General features: G+C 39.2%; 1 protein-coding gene across 1 annotated transcript in view; it reads right to left on the bottom strand.

Annotated features, from left to right (window-relative positions):
• The window catches only part of LOC122814856 (chloride anion exchanger-like), a 526,231-nt gene that overhangs the window by 85,840 nt on the left and 419,229 nt on the right, over positions 1-21,162 (bottom strand). The window contains exon 18 of the mRNA XM_044087137.1: positions 17,267-17,412. Within this exon, the coding sequence (XP_043943072.1) occupies positions 17,267-17,412 (146 nt within the window). The remainder of the gene's footprint in view (positions 1-17,266; positions 17,413-21,162) is intronic.

The raw sequence follows: 21,162 nt of genomic DNA, 5'->3' as shown, positions 1-21,162 counted from the left end.
GCATTTAAGTTACCTGTAACACATTGCACTTAAGTTACCTGGCACTTGCGCCAAAGCAATTATATAAGTCAGCACTAAAATAAAAAGCACTACACCCTCACTCCCCACTGGCCCTTGTTTTCAATTATTAAGGAATTCCCAATATTATTCTAGCATGTCCAAAGGTCAGTTGTCAATCTCCTCCGGTCCAGCTGGTGAATCTGGGAATCTTGAGGCAATGTTACAACTGCCTCATGTACACAGACAACCCTCTCCTCCTCCCAACAAATTCCAACACATGTGAGAGATGCAACCATATAGCCAAACTGGAGGCTAAGCTCTCTCAACTCAGTACTGGCATAACCAGTCAGGAGGAGAAGGAAACCACACTCACTACAATTCCAGTCTCACATAGACCTACCACGACTGCAAACCAAACACATAATCACACAAAAACATACTCGGAGGCTCTAAATAAAGATCTGCCTAAGCAGCAGTGACCTCCAAAGCAGACACCCAAGCAACCGCTACCCCAAAACAAAACACGTGCAATACATATCTCACAAAGCCAGTGTGCCGAATAGTCACAGCCCTTAAGACTAAACAACACACCTGATACACTTGTAATAGGTGACTCTATCATCAGGCACACTGACGTCCCGCTCACCAGGCTGAACAAGGAGAGGGTCACGGTGAGCAGCCTGTCGGGCGCAAGGATCCGCCACATAACACAAGCACTCAGGTCACTCCAAGGCAAGTACAAATATGACTCAGTCATTGTCCATGCTGGTGTGAATGACCTGAGACGCACTCCCTGGACTACATGAAAAGAGACATAAAGGAGCTCTCTGAGCATGTAGCCCAGGCCGGTATGACCCTGACCTTGAGTAGCATCTTACCTCACCAAGAATGATGCCACAATATGAAGACAAGATGATCAATTTCAACAATTGGCTTAAGTACTGGTGTCATTCAAAGGGGATCCAATGCCTGTCAACTTGGGATGATATGCTCGACAAGCCACGATGCTTCGCTAGGGACGGCTTGCACCTGTCACCCCTGGGCGTTCGGATATTGGCAAAGGCTCTTGCTACCCCCATACTGCCTTTTTTAGGCAAGGCTCAAAAGACAAACCCACCTCCATAGGTATCACAAGGGATAAGAAACTAAGAGTAATGCTACTCAAATCCAGAAGTCTAAACCTCAAGATGCATGCACTCGAAACTCTCCTTAGCATGGAGAACATCGATATCTGTGCAGTAACAGAAACCTGGTTCAGGGCTCCCGAGAGCACCCCAGCACTACCAGGTTATACCTCATACCATGCTTTTCGGCCCCAAAACTTGGACCGAACCACAAAAGGAGGGGGAGTATCGATATTCATCAAAGATACCCACACCTCCAGGTTGGTGGCAAAGCACGAAGCATCAGAGACTATCCATGTGCAACTAACAGTGGGTAAACTGCCTTCCAGTTTATAGCCTGCTACAGACCACCCTCCCAAACCCAGGAACCCCACTCGGCCTTTCTGAGAACACTGGAAAATATGAAGGTCTCTCCAAACACCATTATATTGGGCAACTTCAACTACCCAAACACAGACTGGGAGCATTACTCTAGCTCCAACACCCTAGCCCAAAGGTTCCTAGAATTTATAAACTCAAATGCTATGGAACAACTTGTTACCACTCCCACAAGAGGGGAAAACATACTGGACCTGATCATCACCAACATGGGGACTCTATGCTCCAGACCAGAAGTGTATCCCTCACTGGTAAGATCAGACCATAAACTAATCTCACTGGATATTCACATCCCGACCCCACCCCCTGCCCAGAAAACCACAGTGAAAAACTTCTCTAAAGCAAATTTCACACTCCTCAAAACTGAGGTGGAATCCTTCAAAGCCCCCGGCCTGTGGAAAATACGGCCCAGACCGCAGAATCCTTTATAAATGCATTCTATGAACACCTTCAGGAATGCATGGATCATGCGATCCCAAATAAAACCAAGACCCAATCCTCCATAGGCAGACGCCCTGTCTGGTGGACCCCTGCCATAAACAAACTATACAATAGAAAGAGGAAGCTACTAAACGATAGTGCAGAATCCCAAAAGGGAAGGCATCACTGATCAGTATTAGCAAAACTACGGGCACTCATAAAATTGTCTAAGGCCAGCTTCGAGAGAAAAATTGCACAGGACACTAAGGATAATCACAAGGCTTTTTAGTTATGTTAGGAACCTGGGTGGTAATTCCCAGATATGCTCAGAATTAGTCCAAAATGACAAAAATACACTGAACCCACAGACATTGCCAACATCCTAGCTGACAGGTTCAGCGCAAACTTCTCCCCACTCCCCACCAAAGGGCAAATATCTATCCCAGCAGAGTGCTGCCCTTGACATCTCAGATGCTCAGGTAAGAGCCGCCCTCTCCAAAGCAAAAAAACACAGCATCAATGGGACCAGACTGTGGCTGCATCCTATATGAACTCCAAGAAGAGCTAAACCCAAACATAAAACTACTGTTCAATCTCAGCCTTACTACAGGATATGTGCCCAAAGAGTGGCGTACAGCAACAGTGGTCCCTCTCCATAAAGGTGGTGCCTCAACGGATCCTGGAAACTATCGCCCCATAAGCCTGACTAGCTTGGTCTGCAAAGCTATGGAAAGGATCATCATGGACCTCATAAATAAAGATATTGGGGACCTACAGACACTGGATTCTACCCAGTTCAGCTTTGTTAAGGGCAGATCCTGCCTCTTAAACCTGGTTGATTTCTTTGAAACAGTCACCAAGGCCATTGACGAGGGAAGGTGGTCCACACAGCCTACCTGGTCCCTCGCAAAGCCTTCGATACAATACCCCACTCGGCATTATAGATAAGCTCACCAGCTTAAATATAAACCCCTATGTCACTAGATGGATTGCAAACTGGCTCAAGGACAGAACCCACATGGTTAGAATTGCTGGAGCCATGTCAGCCTCCAAACCAGTTACAAGTGGTGTCCCACAAGGCTCAGTCCTGGGACCTCTCTTGTTCGGTATATATTTCTCGGAGGTACAGGCCAACACGGAAGGACTGTGGCTGACCAAGTTCGCAGATGACTGCAAACTGGGCGCCATAATCGCTCTCCAGCCGACACAAGCATCCTCCAAAAGGGCCTCATAGAAACAGACAACTGGTGCCAGAGCCATGGCCTCAAGCTAAATGCCAAAAGTGTATAGTCATCCCTTTGGCAAAACAAAGTGCCCACAAATTACCACATAGGTGGTAATCCATTAAGTACAGAAGAAGTAATTAGGGACCTGGGGACCCAAGTTGATAGCATTCTCTCATTTGACAAACCACGTGGCCAAAGTGGTTAGAAAAACATTTTATATAGCCCACCTAATCATGAAGGGATTCACATCTAGATCAGGGGAGGTCATCGTGCCTCTTTACTCATCCCTCATCAGGACCATAATTGAGTACAATGCCCCTTTTGGGATGTACCTTACCAGACACCTGCAGCAACTGGAAAGACCCCAAAAGTACCTCACCAAGAGGATCAAAGGGCTCAAACATATGCCATATGCTGCCCGGTTAAAGAAACTCCAGCTCTACTCAGTGGCATACCGCCTGTTCAGAGCCGATCTGTGCCTGACGTATAAAGCCATGTCCAACCCGGAATTAATGGACATGCTGCACCTCAGAAAATCCAAATCCCATCGAGCTACGCCGAGACTTGAACCTCAGCACTGAAATAAATAGGACATGCTGGAGGGACAGATTCATAACCCAGAGGCTCCCTTCACTCTGGAATAAAATCCCAGTCCAGGTTAGGCAGAGTCCCTCATTGACTCTCTTCAAGAGGAATCTTGATGAGTGGATGGGAGATCGTAGGTTTACCCCGGGTATCAGGTCTGTGTCACTGTTAGACAGAGGCACAGTATACTAACCTCGAAAAAGGGCATAGCAAAATAAATTTAAAATGGGTGGCGAAAGCCAAACACATTCTGGCTAGGCTTATAAATGCCCTAGGGCAGATAGCCTAGTATGAACCTATGAACCTATGAACCTATGATAATAGCACCTCTAATACGTAGATATGTCAGAAATACACATCAGATCAAAGTATGTATAAACATTACAAGCTGAATGTTAAGGAGATTGTCATTATTTCCAAGACTTTTCAAGAAGCATCAGATAATTTAACCATTTTGTCAGTCATCTATCTAACATTTTTCATGTAAGGATCTGTTGAATATATATATGTATATATATATATATATATATATATATATATATATATATATATATATATATATATATATATATAAAACACTTATTACAACATAAATATTATATTTTGCAATTATACACATATTACTCATATGTATTAACACTATCTATGTCGATGTCTTTCATCAGGAAGGGGGGAGAGAGAGAGAGAGAAAAAGGGGGGCCTCACAACCCTCTGTTTACTTACTAAAGGTTTAATTAAACAACATAAGTCTGATGTTAATATGCATAATGAGTTTTCTAATGCAGCTCCTAGTTCACTTGATGTCATTTAGTTACTAATAGTGTCATTGAATCTGCAGAATGTATGCATCTATAAGAGAACATAGGCATTTTCAAAGGAGTTAAACACTTTTATCAGAACTAATTATTTACCATTTAAAGTATCTAGTGAAGGATAACAGAATTTCAAAAGAAAAGAATTCTAAGTACACCATACACCAGGATTCCCACTCCTCTTTTCTTGGTATAATAGAGAATATTGGGCGTTTTCAACTACCCCACCATTAACTGGGAAAATTACTCTTGTACCAACTCCTTTCCTCAACACTTCCTAGAAGTCATTAACTCCAATGCCCTGGATTAACTTGTCCACACCCCTAGTAGGGACAATAACATCCTAGACCTAGTAATTACCAACATGAGTGGCATGTGCTCCAGACCTGAAGTCAACTCCTCGGTCAAATCTGACCATAAAGTAATCACCCTAGATATCCACATCCCGCCCCCACCCCCCATTAAGGAAACCACTGTAAAAAACTTCTCCAAAGCCAACTTTGTACTTCTTGAGGCAGAAGTGGCCAACTTCACAACACCCATACAGATGGACAATACAGTTACCACTGCCAAATCTTATACAAACTCACTCTATAAGCACCTACATGGATGCATGGATCGTGCTATCCCTAATAGAACCAAGACGCAGTCCTCTAAGAAAAAGTAAACCAATCTAGTGTCCCCTGCTATAAACAAACTCTACAACAGAAGGAAGAAACTGTTGCAAAAGAGAGTAAAATCCTATGAGTGGAGGAGCTCCCTGGTCAGCCTCAGCAAGAAGCTGAGATCCCTCATAAAATCCTCCAAAGCAAACTATGAAAACAAGATTCCCACTGACTCAAAGGACAACTACAAAGCATTCTACAACTATGTCAAGAATCTCAATGACAACAACCAAATCTGCTCTGAGCTACAGTCCAATGGCACAAAAATCATGGAACGAACTGATATCACCAACATCCTGGCTGATAAGTTCAGTGTCAACTTTACCCCCCCCACCTCCTAAAGGGCCCATATCCATACTGGAAGAATGCAGAGCCCCTGCAATCACAACAGAAAAGGTGAACACTGCACTATCAAAAGCCAAGAACACAGCATCCATGGGATGGGACAATATCCCTGGCTGCATTCTACATGAACTTCAGAATGAACTAGCCCCCTACCTAAGCACCATGTTCAATCATACCTTCCCAACAGGCTTTGTACCCACTGAATGGCACATGGCAACAGTTGTACCACTCCACAAAGGGGGAGCCACCATGGACCCCATGAACTATCTCCCTATTAGCCTGATGAGCCTGGTCTGCAAGGCCATGGAACATATCATCATGGAACTCATAAACAAGGATATTGGTAACCTCCAAACTCTGGACTCCACCGAGTTCGGGTTTGTGAAGAGCAGATCATGTCTCCTGAACCTGATTGACTTCTTTGAAACAGTCACCAAAGCTGTGGATGAGGGTAAGGCAGTTCACACAGCCTATCTCAACCTCGTCAAGGCTTTTGACACCATCCCCCATTCTGATATCATAGAGAAACTCACCAAATTGGGTATAAATCCATACATCATAAGATGGATCGCCAACTGGCTCACTGACAGAACCAACACTGTAAAAATTCAAATCTGACTCCAAACCTGTGACAAGTGGAGTACCACAGGGTTCAGTCTTGGGTCCCCTCCTGTTTGGGATCTACTTCTTTGAAGTACAGGCTGACACAGAGGGCCTCTGGCTGGCAAAGTTCACTGATGACTGTAAATGAGGATATCCTGCAAAAAGGCCTCACCGAGACTGATGCCTGGTGTCAGAGCCATGGCCTCAAGCTCAACGTCAAAAAGTGCATTGTCATCCCCTTTGGTAAAAACCCAGTACCTGTGAAGTACCACCTAATGCCAAAGGATTGATAAGAGACCTTGAGACTCTAGTGAACAGTAGCCTCTCCTTTGATAATCACATCACCACAGTAGTCAGGAAATCCTTCTACATGGCACATCTCATCACAAAAGGGTTCTCATCCAGGAAAAAAGAGGTCATTGTACCCCTCTACTCAGGTCTCATCAGACCCATTATAGAGTACAATGCTCCATTTGGGATGTACCTTACAAGGCATCTGCAACAGCTGGAGAGGCCAGAAAAATACCTCACAAAGAGGATTATGGGACCCAAACAGTTACCCTATGCTGACCGCCTCAAAAAAACTCTGGCTTTACTCCATAGCATATCACCTACTCCAAGGTGATCTCTGCCTAACATATAAAGCTATGTCAAACCCAGAGCTGTTGGACATGCTACACCTAAAGAAATCCCAATCCTTCACAGCCATATGCTCTAGAGACCTAAACCTCATCACCACAATTAACAGAACATGCTAGAGGGATAGATTCCTGTCTCAGAGACTTCCCATACCCTGGAACAAGCTACCTATCTATGTCAAACAGAGTTCTTTGCTATCACTGTTCAAGAAAAATCTTGATGAGTAGATGGGTAATAGGAAATTTACCCCAGGAATCACTTTGATGGCCCTGCTAGACAGGGGCACAGGTAAATAGCAGCCTTGGGTGTGAAAGCCAAGGAGTCTTGTTGGCTAGGCCTACATAGGCCCTAGGGCCGATAGCCTAGTACTTACCTATGAACCTATGAACCATTTAACAAGTTCAAAATGCCAAATGATGTCATCAATGTTGTTTCCTCAAGCTGCAGCTTCATAAACCTGTTAAAAAGTATCTAAATAGCCTCATGCACAACAGAAGTTGTCTCTAGTGAAGAAAAAAACATTTTCAGAAGGAAATTCAGATCTTGAAGCTTTTAGAGTTTGCAGAAAGCAAAAAAAAAAAAAACCCACTCAAGCTGCCTTGTCAGTGCATGTCATGAATCTCTACAATGAGAACAGTCACACAGACCACCAGTTTCCTCACAAAATACCAACATCATGAAAAAAATTAACCCTTTGATATAAAAACATCTATTTAGAAGTAACAACAGCTGCCTCAAATCAGAAATAATATTATAACATTTCAGTCATTTACCCACCAGTTAACCAGGCCAGAGAGAGAAAAAAGGGAACCTAGTATATATATATATATATATATATATATATATATATATAAACTTATATTTAGTTATCTATAAAACACCATTAATGTACTGTATTAATGATTAAATGTATCTAAACAAAGAGTCTAAAACATCTAGTTAGAAACACTAATCAGAAACACCTTGTTAACCCACAACTGACCCACTAGAAGAATGCACTTTAGTACTAAATCAAATTATACTATTACTGAAGAATTAAAAGACATACATTATTTGTAGTTATTTAAAAGGGAAAAGTATGTAAAGTACTTATAATGGGGAAAATATAGAAAAGGAACACTGATGAAAAAAAGAATAGGAAGAAAGAAACGAGAGAGAGAGGGAGAGAGAGAAAATGTTATTTAAATATTTAGTACTATATGTATTTATAAGTAGATATAGAAAGGAAAAGAGAAAGTTAATAATAAAAATAATTCACATTACCTTACAGCATAGACACTTTCCAGAATCAAATATATTATGATTCATAAAACAAAGCATTTAAAATTAGAAGGAATTTATTCATTTGTCCTTTAGTTTCTTAGTTTTGTTTGCTCCTTCCTTCACAGAACATCCATTTTTTGTTGCCTGTCTCTTCATAGGTTCATAGGTTGGAACGAGGCTATTGGCCCTAGGGCCTATGCAAGCCTAGCCATAACAATTCCCTGGATATTTCTTCCCACAATATTTACTTCTCTGGACCCCTGTCTAGCAGGGCGACTGACATGATCCCCAAGGTGAATTTCCTATCTCCTATCTAATCATCAAGGTTCCTTTTAAAGAGGGCTAAGGAGGCGCTCTGCTTGACATGCATGGGCAGTCTATTCCAGAGTATGGGGAGTCTCTGGGTCAGGAACCTATTCCTCCAGCATGTTTTGTTCATTGTGATGATAAGGTTTAGATCCCTGGAGCGTGTGGCTCTGAGGGATTGGGATTTTTTTAAGTGGAGCATGTCCAACAGCTTAGGGTTTGACATGGCCTTGTATGTTAAGCAGAGATTGCCTCTGAGTAGACGATATGCCACAGAGTATAGCTAGAGTTTTTTTAGACGGTCAGCATATGGCATCTGCTTTAGGCCTGTGATTCTTTTAGTGAGGTATTTCTGTGGCATTTCCAGGTGTTGCAGATGTCTTGTGAGGTACATACCAAACGGGGCATTATACTCTATAATGGGTCTAATGAGGGATGAGTACAGTGGGACAATGACCTCCTTTTTTCTGGATGAAAAGCCCTTAGTGATGAGGTGTGCCACATAGAAGGATTTCCTGACTGTTGTGGCGATGTGGTTATCGAAAGTGAGACCACTATCCACCTGTGTCCCTAAGTCTCTCATCACACTTTCGATGTTTAGTGTCCTGCCACCTATGTGATAATTTATGGGTACATTTTCTTTCCAAAGGGGATAACTATACATTTCTTGGCATAAAGCTTGAGCCCATGGCTCTGGCACCAGGCATCTGTTTCTGTAAGGCCCTTTTGTAGAATATCCACATCATTTGGGGATTCAATAATGGCTCCCAGTTTGCAGTCATCTGTGAACTTTGTTAGCCAGAGTCCCTTAGTGTTGGCCTGTACTTCAGAGAAGTAGATGCCAAACAAGAGTGGTCCCAGGACTGAACCCTGAGGTACTCCGCTTGTCACTTGTCTGGAGCTGAATTTGGAGTCGGCTACTTTTACTGTGTGGGTTCTGTCAGTAAGCCAGTTGGCAACCCATCGAGTGACGTAGGGATTTATGCCCAGCGTAGTAAGTTTATCTACGATTCTAGAGTGGGGGATGGGGTTGAAGGCCTTGGCAAGGTCCAGATAGGCTGTGTGGAGCGTCTTACCCTCGTCCACAGCTCTGGAGACTGATTCAAAGAAGTCAATCAGATTCAGGAGACAAGATTGGCCCTTCACAAACCCTAGCTGGGTGGGGTTCAGTGTTTGAAGGTTGCCAATGTCTTTGTTTATAAGTTCCATGATAATACGTTCCATGCCCTTACAGATCAGGCTTGTCAGGCTGATGGGACAGTAGTTCCCGGGATCCAAGGCAGATCCTCCCTTGTGGAGCGGGATAATTGTAGCTGTGCACCACTCAGTGGGCACAAAGCCTGAGGTGAGGCTATGATTAAACATGATGCTTAGGTGAGGTGCCAGTTCATTTTGTAGTTCATGTAGTACACAGCCTGGGATGTCATCTGGTCCCATAGATGCTGTATTCTTAGCTTTGGAGAGTGTGGTTTCTACCTGTGTGGCCGTGATTATCGGAATTTGGCAATCTTTTTGTATTGAGATGGGCCCTTTAGGGAGTGAGAAGGGGGTGAAGTTGGCACTAAATCGATCTGCCAGGATATTGGCAATATCCTTGGGATCAGTATATTTAATGCCATTCTGTTGTAGCACAGAGCAGATCTGAGCATTGCCATTTAGATTCTTGACATAACTATAGAATACCTTGTGGTTGTCTTTGGAATCTTTGGCAATTTTATTTTCATAACTAGCTTTTGAGGATTTTATGAGGGATCTCAGCTTCTTACTGAGGCTGGTGAGGGAGTTTTTTGCATCCTGGGATTTTCCTCTTTTCTGCAACAGTTTCTTCCTTCTGTTGTATAGTTTGTTTATGGCAGGGGACCACCAGATTGGCTTCCTTTTTTTTTGAGAAGAGAATCTTGGTTCTATTTGGGATGGCATGATTCATGCACGAGTGGATGTGCTCATACAGTGCCTTAGTGTAGGATTCTGCAGTCGTACTTCCAGATCTCGTCTGCATGGATGTTGTGACGTTTGTCACTTCTGACTTCAGTAGCATGAAGTTGGCTTTGGAGAAGTTTTTTAAGGAGGTTTACTTACTGGGGGGTGGGGGTGGGGGGTGGGATGTGGATGTCAAAGGTGATTTGCTTATGGTCAGACCTGACCAATGAGGGGGTGACCACTGGTGTGCAGCATCTATCCCCATGTTGGTAATGACCAGGTCTAGTATACTGGAGCCCCTGGTGGGACAATGGATTAGTTGATCCAGGGCATTGGAATTTATGAATTCCAAGAACCGTTGGGAAAAGGAGTTGGTACCCGAGTAGTTTTCCCAATTAATGGCAGGGTAGTTGAAATCACCCAGTATTAGGGTGTTTGGTTGCATCTTAATATTTTCCAGTATGTTTAGTAAGGTGTAGTGAGAATCTTGGGGCATGGTGGGGGATCTGTAGCAAGCTACAATTTGGATTGCAGTCTTACCTAGTGTTAGTTGCACCTGGAGAATTTCAGACGCATTGTGTTCAAATTCTGGGATTACCATTCCATTTCTTCTATGCCCGACAGTATTTTCTTCTTTTGGATAAATTCAACTGCTTCTTGTAGGCAATCAAAGATCTTCACTCCTTCTGGCAAGGTGATTCTTATTCTTGCAGGAAAAAGAATTTGAGCTTTGATATTGGCTTTTTTTCAAGGACTTAATTAGAGGAACACACTCCTTTCTTCTGGATATAATTGTAGAGGTGTAGTCATTGTCAAAACGAATAACTTTTTCACCCATCTTGATAGGGGAATTAATCCAAGCTGATTTCAGCACTAAGTCCTTGTCTTGCGAAGAAAGAAATATAACTATTATAGACCTGGGGTTAGGTGAACTCAGAGATGAAGCTTGATTTGCCAGGGACCAATGAGCCCTCTCAATTCCAAAAGAGAGAGATTCAGGCATGTTTAGTGCTGATGAAACCACTTATTGAAGAACTGAATCATGCTAGTACCCTCTTCTTTTTCAGGAATTCCATATATTCTTATGTTATTGGTCCTTGATCTACTTTCAAGGTCTTCCAGTTTCTCAATCAACCTGGTGTTTTGTTTCAGAAGAAATTCATTGTGATGTTCATTTTCTGTCACTCTAGTATCTAGGTCAGTTACCGTTTCCTGTAAGGCAAGAATCTGTTCAGAATGTTTTTTTTTTAAAAGTTTTGGTTGTTTACTGCATTCTTGTTTGATAATATTCATTTTGTTTTGGAATCTGTCCATTTTTAGTGACAGTTCTTGGATGTTTGTTATTATAAGTTGTAGTTCTTTCTTCAGTGCACTCTCCTGGTGTGGGTTCTTCGAGTTACTCATCTTGAGAGCTCCAGTAGAAATCTTCTTGACAGGAATAATTAAAAAATTCTCTTGACTATGTATTAATTTTTAGAAAATAATAAACAGTCTATGTTAATCTAACTTAAGATTTTTATGATTTTTCTAAAATAAAGTATATTTTTGTCAGGATATTAAAATTCAAGCAGAGCTATGATTTCTGCTGCTATCGATCATATCTGGCTACTTCAACATACATTTCCTATGGGCAAAAGTCTATAATTCTGATTATTGTTAATATTTATTATGTAATTTCACCTTTTTCCAAAGTCACACGCTAGGAGGGATTAAGGAATACAGCTAAAACTTGAGTCACAATTATGATGCTGATGATTGGCAAGGATTGGCTCAAGGTTCCTGTGCCAAGGCACAGGGTTTGGAGCCTGAGTGTTAATTAACCTGATGGCTAACTAGACATTTCACACACACACACACACACACACACACACACACACACACACACACACACTTTGTAAAGAAAAAGAAAATAGTCCATACTGCTACTTGATACCCAGTGAAATTATATTAGACGCAAAGACTTTATTACACATCAAAACTCTGTCGTAGCTTGAGTTCGTTTCGATATTGCTTGAGCATATGCTGCAGAAACAGTCTGACATTAAGACCCAACCTCCAAAGAAGAATGCATACTGCCCATCTGATGCTCTAGCACATAGATCTTATTTATTGCTTTGTGCACTTTATTTTATTACGAAAGTGCACACAGCTGAAAACACTGAGAGAACAAAAGGTAATACTGTATGATATGACACAAGAGAATAACACATGTATTTTGAGAAGAAAGTAACAAGTGGAAACTACTTTTTTTAAATCAATTTATGTTGTGGGTCTGCCTTACCACATTAGATTCAGCTGTACTTGATGATACTAATATCAGTAATGAGAAGAGTATATCTTGATGAAATGGAGAAGGCCATATATACAGAGTAGATAGTTTAGCGCGCGCGGGGAATGAGAAGCTGAGAAAAGCATCTGCAAGGTGGCTATGAGAAGGGAGATCAAAGCAAAACTGCAAGCGGGCTGCAGCTAAATGGCACAGAGTATCCAGGTGGCATGGTGTAGGAAGAATAACAGCAGCTAAAAATACAAAGTGGGAAACAGAGGGACCAGAAGGTCTGTGTGGTACAGAAACCCGTGAGGCACAGAGAGTTATAGTTTAATTGTTGTGAGATGAAGTGCCTAGAAGGGTAGGATGGCCATCAGAAATAGAGGAAGAAATTAGGTTATAGCCCGGTAACTCCATTTGCAGAGAAGATCAAAGGAACAGATTACTCTGGTTCAGTACATGTGAAAGAAAGTGAAGACAATCTGGTGAAGAATATTTGAGTAGAGAGTGAAGAAAAGTGAGGAAACAAAGGTGCCCAGTAAACAGATGACTAGATTGTGCAGGAGAGAAGACGATGTCAGACTGTTAAAGAAGGTAGAAGAGCACTGAACTGAGAGAAATGGACATAAGCGACACCAACAAAATGGAAATAGCGATGATGAACTACTAACAAAGGTCTTAGTGTAAATAAAAATTATTTGCTATGGTTATTCTACTAATAATCACCAAGAATCTTGTTCTATAGTTTTCTTTGCCATTTATTTCTAAATGTTCAATTTATTCACATATGATAGTTTATATAATGCATTCTGTAAATCTGTAACAAGAGAGCACTGTAGCAAATTTTATAAGGTATTGATTATCATAACGATTACATTCTTTAACCAGTAGTGGCTGTACTTACTATGGAAGTGTATAATTGGTTGTAGTTGATGGACTATGTTTGCTTAACATAATATGACACATCATGAACAGAGTAGAAGAACAGTTTTTATCTCGTCATCAAAAAAATTACATCTTTCCAGTTTTTCCAAAATATTGCCTGTAATGTAAATTAAACAGTGCTGATGAAAACCACTTATTGAAGAACTGAATCATGTTAGTACCCTCTTCTTTTTCAGGAATTCCATATATTCTTATGTTATTCGTCCCTGATCTACTTTCAAGGTCTTCCAGTTTCTCAATCAGCCTGGTGTTTTGTTTCAGAAGAAATTCATTGTGATGTTCATTTTCTGTCACTCTAGTATCTAGGTCAGTTACCGTTTCCTGTAAGGCAAGAATCTGTTCAGATTGTTTTTTTTTACTATTCAATTTAGAAGTTCCAGTTGTTTACTGCATTCTTGTTTGATAATATTCATTTTGTTTTGGAATCTGTCCATTTTTAGTGACAGTTCTTGGATGTTTATTATAAGTTGTAGTTCTTTCTTCACTGCACTCTCCTGGGGTGGGTTCTTCACGTTGCTCATGTTTTTAGTGACAGTTCTTGGATGTTTGTTATTATAAGATGTAGCTCTTTCTTCACTGCACTCTCCTGGTCTGGGTTCTTCACGTTGCTCATGTTTTTAGTGACAGTTCTTGGATGTTTGTTATTGTAAGATGTGGTTCTTTCTTCACTGCACTCTCTTCATGTGGGTTCTTCAAGTTGCTCATGTTTTTAGTGACAGTTCTTGGATGTCTGTTATTATAAGATGTAGTTCTTTCTTCACTGCACTCTCCTGGTGTGGGTTCTTCACGTTGCTCATGTTTTTAGTGTCAGTTCTTGGATGTTTGATATTATAAGATGTAGTTCTTTCTTCACTGCACTCTCCTGGTGTGGGTTCTTCACGTTGCTCATGTTTTTAGTGACAGTTCTTGGATGTTTGATATTATAAGATGTAGTTCTTTCTTCACTGCACTCTCCTGGTGTGGGTTCTTCACGTTGCTCATGTTTTTAGTGACAGTTCTTGGATGTTTGTTATTATAAGGTGTAGTTCTTTCTTCACTGCACTCTCCTGGTGTGGGTTCTTCACGTTGCTCATGTTTTAGTGACAGTTCTTGGATGTTTGTTATTATAAGATGTAGTTCTTTCTTCACTGCACTCTCCTGGTGTGGGTTCTTCACGTTGCTCATGTTTTTAGTGACAGTTCTTGGATGTTTGTTATTATAAGATGTAGTTCTTTCTTCACTGCGCTCTCCTGGTGTGGGTTCTTTGAGTTGCTCATGTTTTAGTGACAGTTCTAGGATGTTTGTTATTGTAAGATGTAGTTCTTTCTTCACTGCACTCTCCTGGTGTGGGTTCTTCACGTTGCTCATGTTTTTAGTGACAGTTCTTGGATGTTTGTTATTATAAGATGTAGTTCTTTCTTCACTGCGCTCTCCTGGTGTGGGTTCTTCACGTTGCTCATGTTTTTAGTGACAGTTCTTGGATGTTTGTTATTATAAGATGTAGTTCTTTCATCACTGCACTCTCCTGGTGTGGGTTCTTCGAGTTGCTCATGTTTTTAGTGACAGTTCTTGGATGTTTATTATAAGATGTAGTTCTTTCTTCACTGCACTCTCCTGGTGTGGGTTCTTCACGTTGCTCATGTTTTAGTGACAGTTCTTGGATGTTTGTTATTATAAGATGTAGTTCTTTCTTCACTGCACTCTCCTGGTGTGGGTTCTTCACGTTGCTCATGTTTTCAGTGACAGTTCTTGGATGTTTGTTATTATAAGATCTAGTTCTTTCTTCACTGCACTCTCCTGGTGCAGGTTCTTCGAGTTGCTCATCTTGAGATCTCCAGCAGAAAACTTCTTGACAGGAATAATTAAAACATTCTCTTGACTATGTATTAATTTTTAGAAAATAATAAAGAGTCTATGTTAATCTAACTTTTAGGATACTTTTAGTCATACTTTTCTAAAAATTAAAGTATATTTCCTGTCAGGATATTAAAATCTTAGCAGAGATATGGATTTCTGCTACTATCAGACTGGCATCTTGGCCACGCCCCAATATACATTTTATGAAGTAAAAAAAGTCTATAATTCTGATTATTGTTATTATTTATTAAGTGTAATTCTCCACCTTTTTTCCAAAAGTCACACGTTTTAGGAGGGATTAAGAGGAATACAGCTAAAACTTGAGTCACAATCATGGATGCTGATGATTGGTGCAAGGGAGTAAGCCTGTTGTCTCCTGTGCCAAGGTACAGGGTTTGAGCCTGAGCAAGTTAATTAACCTGACTACTAACTAGGACATTTCACACACACACACACACACACACACACACACACACACACACACACACACACACTTTGTAACATGCAAGAAAATATCCATAATGCTACTCTGATACTCCAGTGAAATCTTATGTATTGCACCAGCACTTTGCCGTAACATCAAAAATTTGCTTCAGCTTGAGTTGTCTATGTTTCTGATATTAAGCTTGAGTTAGTTATGCTGCAGAAACAGTCTGACATTAAGACTCCAACCTCCAAGAAGAATGCATACTGCTCATCTGATGCTCTAGTGCACTACAGATCTCATTTATTGCTTTGTGTGCATGCACTTTGTTCTTATTGGCTGAAAAGCATGCACACAGCTGAAACACTGAGAGAACAAAACATATGCACACTGTATGTATATGCATACAAAGAGAATAACACACATGCATACTTTATAAAGAAAAAAAGTAATGTTGGAAAACTTACTTCTTTTTTTAAATTAAATTTATGTTGTGTCTGCCCCGCCACATGCTAGATTCAGCTGTACTTCTGATGATACTAATATCAGTACTGAGAGAAGAGCATATCTCAGATGAATGGAGAATAAGCATATATAACACAGATAGGATAGTTTAAAGGGCAGCAAGTGGGGGAATGAGAAGAAGCTGAGAAAAGTATCTGGCAAGGGTGGTTTAGGAGAAGGGAGATCAAAGCTAAAATCAAAGGGGCTGCAGCCAAATGGCATAGAGTATCTGAGGTGGTATATGACAGAAGAATAACAAAGAAGCCAAAAAATAAGGTGCGCAAAACAGTGGTGTGACCAGTAGCACTGTATGGTACAGAAACCTGCAGTGAAGGCAGAGTAGTTGAGGAAGCTAATTGTTGTGGAGATGAAGTGCCTGAAGTGGGTGGTAGGATGCACATTGTGGTACAGAGGAAGAAATTAGAACATAAGAACAGAAGCCCAAGTAACTCCATTTGCAGAGAAGATCAAAAGGAACAGATTACTCTGGTTCAGCACATGTGAAAGAAAGCAGAAGACAATCTGGTGAAGAACATTTGAGGCAGAGAGGAAGAAAGCAAGAGGAAACAAAGGTGCCCAGCAAACAGATGGCTAGATTGTGTGAGAGAAGAGCTGTGACAGTCAGACTGTTAAAGAAGGTAGAAGAGTGGCACTGAATTGAGAGAAATGGAGACAGTTGTTGTGACACACCAACCCCATGTAGAAAATGGGAAAAGGGGGGTTGATGATGATGAACTACTAACAAAAGGTCTTTATGTAAAATAAAAATTATTTGCTATGTTATTCTACTAATAATTCCACCAAGAATCTTTTGCAGTGGTTTTGTTGCTTCCATAGTTTTCCTTTTGCCATTTATTTCTAAATGTTCAATTTACTCACATATGATAGTTTATATAATGCATTCTGTAAATCTCATAACAAGAGAGCACTAAAAGAAATTTGCATTGACATTTTGTTATCATAACGCATTACATTTTTTAACTGGTAATAGATGCCATTTACCTTTATTGGCTTATAATTGGTTGCAGTTGATGGATCATGTTTGCTTAATATATACAGGACAGCATCATGAACAGTGAGGAAGAACATTGAAGTTTTTATCTCGTCATCAAAAAAATTACATCTTTCCAGTTTTTCCAAAATATTGCCTGTAATGTAAATTAAGCAATAAATAAAGCATTGTGTCTAATGTAAATCAGGTGCAATTGTTTTATTATTCAGCACAATTTATTTAAGACTGAGATGATTACTGTGGCAGCAAATACTTATGCATGTTCTATATATAAAAAAAAAAAAACAAGATATGATTGACACCAGATTAAGCATTTATAGTGGGTAGCTGGAGGCCAAGTAAGGCACAAGGCAATAGGCTGATATATTTTCTTTTTTCCTTCAGCTAGTCTATTTGCAGTTATAAAGTAGACTATAAAATAAATGCATACCTAACTACACCATTATTATAACATAAAGAATCATTGTACAATATAATAACATTATTATGACTATTTATTTTTTCTATTTAAGACTTGTGTGGTCTAATAAACATTTTAGTGTAGTTTTGTTAAACATGTCACAATCTTTCACATCTTGTCACGTTTGCCTAATAATATAGGGATATATAATCTTTTTATGTATAGTAGCATTCTTCAGCTGATATTTCAAAAATATGAATATAACACTCAAATGACAGACAATGAATATAAAGGCGGGAATAGGCAATAACTATTTAGGCTATTTATGCAGTATAATACAAGGTATCTATTTCAAAACTAATTATTCAACTGGTCATTTGTTAAATGGAGATGCTGGGAACAAGTTGGTTAAAAGAATGAACGGTATAAGAAAAAGTACTTTAAAATCATGTTACTGTCACAGTCTAATCTCCCTCTGACTTCTAATTAAATGTTAAAGCATAGTGATGTATTGTCTAACCTCAGACATGATTAAAGCCACCTAATGATCATTAACAGTTTATTACATGTAATATGTTTCCACATATTTTTGATTTTCTAAATGCTCAAAGGAGAAAAATATGATTGACAATATCAAATAAACAAATTATCAATATAATCCATATTTAAATATAGATACTGTATTATAACTTTTTTCAAAATAAATGCATTCTAGAAATAGCACCAATAAGTCATCAAATGACTCTGTGTACTTACAGATATCAGCACAAAAATCCTCATTACAATAACTAATAAATCCTGGACTAGTGGTTCTAATAACCATTACGATGTATCCAATGGAACCTGCAGTCCCACAATACTGTAAATATTGAGAATGATTTCACTAGTATGGTAAACTTTCAGACATAACCACCAAATGTGTACCAGTGAGCCTACTGAATCTCCATTAGACAAACAAAATGTAGTGGGGTAAACACATCCTGTTTTTTTTAGAATATAGTTAAGCCACATGAAATATATTTTATAGTATTATCCTATTTCTGGATGAATGAATACTTTTCTTATAATATATTTACAATTGTAGCAAATCTTCTTGAGATAAAGTTTATGAAAAGGCTTTGCTAACACCAACATCTTAATTAATTCCTAATCTCCTGGTCTGCAATACTTGTAGACCTTAGACAACAACCATTTGATCTGTAATATAACAGAACTATTAGACAATAATCTCAAAAAAATTGACTTCCATAGTCTTATATTGAATGCTAATGAAGCCCATGATAGATAAGCCAGGCAACAAACCTTACAGTAAACCATATTTCACTGTTGATACACAATAATCCATACTTCAAATGTAAGTAAACATATTTTGAACTGCAACTTCTGTTTTTATGTTAAGATATCAGTGCAAAACTAGTGCCTCTGGCCAAGGGAAAGCATCTTAAAAAATTATGCAACTTAACTGAGCCTAATTGTTTGCATAAAGGAATTAAAGATACCTCATTACATCATTTTGATGAAATAATATCTAAAATTACTGTTAACTTAGTATAGCAATTGTTCCAAAATAACTGAGAAAAAATAAATGGTTTGAGGACAAATTCATTCCAGATTGTGATAATATATATTGTTCTAGATATGGGACCTCATATAGTAATGATCTGCACAGTGAATATTCCATGGAATTCTAGGAGACCCTCCACCACAGAAACTTTTTACATGTTATATGAAATTTAGTATATCAGGTGTAGTTAGGAAGAAAAACTGTATTTTGTGCAAAAATATAAACAGATGAAATTTTCATCTTACAGTTTAAAATACCCCTCCAAAAAAGTACCACATTGCTAACATGTATAAAATAAAGACTTTTTATATGTTAAGGCCAACCTAGAAATGTAACTTTATTTAAAGAATATACATGACTATATTCAATATTCTGAGAATAAATTATTGAAGTTTTTATTTTTCAGGGTTAACAATTTACCCTGTAATAAGCATCATTGTGTCAGTCAGCCTAAAGAAAACCTGGCTAGAATCCTGAGTATAGGCAAGACTAAGTAAAAGACCATCCATAAACAAAAAATATATGTAACTGCTATTTTATATAATTAATGGCATAAAATTATGTCACAAATAGCCAGAAGGAATGGATTTAAGTTAAGTATGAATATAAAAAGGCAAGCTTGGCTAACGCCATTGTTTGAATAAGTGTTATTAAATAATTACACTTGCTGATAGAAAAAAGGAGTGTAGTCAAGTATATTGCTTGAAATGACTGGTTAGAGAAAGACATATCATATCCTGAATATACTGATTCAAAATGTTGTTTGTTCTTCTTTCGGCTTTTCCCAGTTAGGTGTCGCCACAGCAGAACTCCGGTCAGCTAATGATTGGCAGTCGATTTTTATGGTGCCAAGGTGCCAGCTCGACGCCCAAACTTCACAAAGCACGCCCATTCTATGCATGTCTTTCGAATGCCACTTGACCGCGGGGAGGACATGCAGACTCTACACAGAAGGTGCTCCAGCCGAGAATCGAACAGGTGAACCTCTTGCTGTGAGGCAACAACGCTACCGCTGCACCACTGCGGCTCATATATATGAGTGCAAATTCTGTAACTATATTTAATAAAGAAATAGGGTTATAAATGTTCCTTTCTGTTGCATTTTTCTAGTATGGAGATTAGAATGGTTTTACCCATGGTAAAATATCTGTCTGTGACATAAAATGGGGTAGTGAAAAAGTGAAGTAGGGTATAGGAGCAGTGTCTAAGGAGGCAAGAGACTTAATATAAAACTGATTTGAAAACATATCTGGCCCAGAAACCTTGTTTTGGGAAAGTATCCATATTGTTTTTCACCATATTTTCTGTTATATAAATTCATCAATTTCTGGAAAAAAAATGAAACATGTCAACTGAACAGTGAAGGCAATGTGAATTTTTCAGAGAGTTCTGACTATCATTAATTTTCTTGAAATAATCAACAAATGCATCAATAATCCCTTGTGGTCCCTTAATGCAATGGAGACCTATACAGATTTAGAAAATGGTTTATTTTCCTTTCTTTACTTTAAAATTAATAGAAACAATGTTTTAGTTTTGTTGACTATTTTACCTCTACCTTCAGCATACTTATTGAAATTTCCTGTAAGCAACTTATCATACATCACTATTTATTCATTAACAAAGCAAGCTGAATTGTTTGTTGAACACATAACTGAACAATCAACTGTTGTAACAAAACACACAAAAATACATTAAATTAATAACATTTTGAACAGAAAGGTACCATATTACAACTACTATTTGCCTAACCATTTTTGTATATGGTGGTTAATAATATAATAATTTTCAAGAAATAACACACTACGGGATGTTTCTTTTCCTAGAAAACTGTATAAAATATATAAAAGGGTGCTCAAATATCTAGGATGACAGGAATTTGCTATCATTGTGTAATGATGTGAACCACTGCCAGCTATGCC

The sequence above is a fragment of the Protopterus annectens genome, chromosome 11.part0 (assembly GCF_019279795.1).
Source record: "Protopterus annectens isolate FY-2018-M chromosome 11.part0, PAN1.0, whole genome shotgun sequence".
NCBI classification, from domain to species: domain Eukaryota; kingdom Metazoa; phylum Chordata; order Ceratodontiformes; family Protopteridae; genus Protopterus; species Protopterus annectens.
Note: the sequence above shows the minus strand (reverse complement) of the source record. Positions and strands in the feature narration are given on the sequence as shown.